General features: G+C 51.4%; 1 protein-coding gene across 1 annotated transcript; it reads left to right on the forward strand.

Annotated features, from left to right (window-relative positions):
• The first annotated feature begins 705 nt into the window (after positions 1–705).
• LOC141478983 (olfactory receptor 14I1-like) lies at positions 706–1,665 on the forward strand. Its single transcript, XM_074167914.1, has one exon. It carries the CDS (start codon positions 706–708, stop codon positions 1,663–1,665), a length of 960 nt encoding a protein of 319 aa, XP_074024015.1.
• The last annotated feature ends 1,358 nt before the right edge of the window (positions 1,666–3,023 follow it).

A 3,023-nucleotide genomic window follows, 5' to 3' on the forward strand; every position in this document is an offset into this window, starting at 1 on the left:
AGGGCTCAATGTGGGCAGCTGCAAGGAGCCCTCTGTGTCCTCTCTGGCTGGGAGGGGAGAGCTGAGATCCTCCTCAGGTATGACAAGATGGGATGAGGGTTTTGGGGATCTGCACTTGGAAACTGGATTCCTCTGCAGTATCTTGTTTCTTGTAGGGGAACACCTGGGTGTTATTGTCTTGCATCTCAAAGAGGGGCCAGCACAGGGCAGCTGAGACGAGGCCTAAAGGACAGTCCAGTTGTCCTCACTCTGCATTTAGGGACAGTCCCTTTGCCTTTCAGTACCCTCAAGATTTCACTTGGAGAACAGGAGTGCCAAGGACTCGGAGACTCCTCCACCGTGTTGGGGCAACCGGAACAAAATACACAAAACATAGTCCCCTCGGCTCTGCTTTGCATTTGGGTGAACTGGGAGTGACAATGCTGCAAAGCTCTTTGATGTCAAAAGTGGATTTAATCTGAGATCACCCCGTCTTCCTAGTTACCAATTGCAGTACGGGAGAGACTGAATCCTCTAAAGCCCACAGCAGAGCCCCCTGCTCCCAGTGGCACCCTCAGCAAGCATCAACCACAACTAATGATAGGGACCTGCCAGAGGTCTTCCTGAAAAGGGAGGGGAAGTTTTGGAGGTTTCTATGAGAAACTGAATAGGCTTTTCTCAAATGTTTTCCTCCTCCAACAGAGCCCCTATTCCTAGAGCAAGAAAATGTCCAATGGCACCTTCATCCCCCAGTTCCTCCTCCTGGCATTCGCAGACACATGGGAGCTGCAGCTCTTGCACTTCGGGCTCTTCCTGGGCATCTACCTGGCTGCCCTCCTGGGAAACGCACTCATCATCACTGCCATCGCCTGTGACCACCACCTCCACACCCCCATGTACTTCTTCCTCCTCAACCTCTCCGTTCTTGACCTGGGCTCCATCTCCACCACTATCCCCAAATTGATAGCAAATTTCCTCTGGGACTCCAGGGCCATCTCCTATGCAGGATGTGCTGCCCAGGTCTTTCTGTTGGTTTTTTTAATGTCAGCAGAACTCTGTCTTCTCACCATCATGTCCTACGACCGCTACGTTGCCATCTGCCAACCCCTGCACTACGGGACCCTCCTGGGCAGCAGAGCTTGTGTCCACATGGCAGCAGCTGCCTGGGGCAGTGGGTTTCTCAATGCTCTCCTGCACACGGCCAATACATTTTCCCTACCCCTCTGCCAGGGCAATGTCCTGGACCAGTTCTTCTGTGAAATCCCCCAGATCCTCAAGCTCTCCTGCTCACACTCCTACCTCAGGGAATTTGGGCTTCTTGTGCTTACTGTCTGTTTAGTGTTTGGTTGTTTTGTGTTCATTGTGGTGTCCTATGTGCAGATCTTCAGGGCCGTGCTGAGGATCCCCTCTGAGCAGGGACGGCACAAAGCCTTTTCCACGTGCCTCCCTCACCTGGCCGTGGTCTCCCTGTTTATCAGCACTGGCACATTTGCCTGCCTGAAGCCCCCCTCCATCTCCTCCCCATCCCTGGATCTGATGGTGGCTGTTGTGTACTCACTGGTGCCTCCAGTACTGAACCCCCTCATCTACAGCATGAAGAACAAGGAGATCAAGGATGCCCTGTGGAAAGTGATTCTGCCAGTGTACTTCAGCAGGAATAAGTCTTCCATCTCTCTTCACAGGTGACCTCATATTTATCTCGGGCAACATTTGTCTTGTGGTCATTGTATTGGTTATAAACCTCTCTGTACACAAATATTTCCTTTTGTTCTATGTCTTCAGAGGTTTAACCCAGTCTGTCTGACCCAGAGACATTCTGTAACACCATGTTAATGCTGACCTCCTTTGTGGCATCTTTGTAATAAAAGGGGATTTCCTCAGTGCCATGGGTGAAACTTGTGCGTTTTTTTCCCACGCTGAACTGCAGAATACGCACAGGGAACTGCAGCCGAAAAAGGCCTTGATGATGTGCAGGTGTAGCGTATGAAGAGCATGGACTCAGGTCGGGGCTTCAACCAGAGTCGTTTATTACAACAAACACCTAGCTTATATAGTCTTTCAGATCACTAAGTCCATCAGCGTTATCTTCTTTCCCAACCGACACCCCCTTGCAACCCCCAACTGCCAGACGGGCGGATTTCCCCTCGATCAGTAGGGTTGTTAGGCGCTGCTCATGGGTCTTTAGGCGCTGCTCATGGGCCATCCTCTGCCAGTATTCCTGCTTACTCTATGCCTTCTTCTGGTCTTTGCTTCTTCCACAATCCTGTTAACCCACACTTGGGGGCTGAATGGACTAGAGGGATGGATGAGGGCATGGGGTGTCGTGTAAGGCAATAAGGACTGGACTGAGCATGACCTGTGAGTGCCCAGTGCCACTGGAGATCCTGAACGGTCAAGAGGCATCTTCTGGGGACTGTTTTCTATTTTGTGTGGCTACTGACAGACTCATGGCCTTCAGGGAGCTATCAGGAGCCACTAGGAGAGCGCAAGAGGTCTCCAGGGACACCATGTGCCTTGTGTTGGGTGCACAATGGATGGAGTTTCACAATAAGGTGAAAGCAAAGGATGGACAGGCTAATGAGGGCTCTGCAATGTCAGGATAAGCAGTGGGGAAGGGCAGGCATGAGGAAGAGAGTGGGTTAAGGGAGTGGTTTCTTATTAAACCTTGGTGCAGGACTAAGTGTAAGACACTCAGTGCTGCTACTCAAACCTGGCAAGCCACTCCACCGCCCCTACCAGCAAAAGCCAATCCATCACCCATACCAGCAAAAGCCACTCCGATGCCTGTACTGGTACAAGCCACTCTGCCACCTGTACCAGCACAAGCTATTCCACCTTCAACAATGAGCACCATGTGTGCCAACCGCTCTGGCAACGAGTACTGCTGCTACTCCAACTCTATCAGTACTGGTACAAGTTTCTCTGGTGACCAGGAAGCAAAACAAGAGGTCAGTTTGTTCCCCAGCCCCTTATGACAAAGACCAGCTGAAGCCAGACACCATGGGGGGAATTCTTCTGATGAAGATCCAGGAGAGGATCCTTAT

The sequence above is a fragment of the Numenius arquata genome, unplaced genomic scaffold, assembly GCF_964106895.1.
Source record: "Numenius arquata unplaced genomic scaffold, bNumArq3.hap1.1 HAP1_SCAFFOLD_98, whole genome shotgun sequence".
Classification (NCBI taxonomy): Eukaryota; Metazoa; Chordata; class Aves; order Charadriiformes; family Scolopacidae; genus Numenius; species Numenius arquata.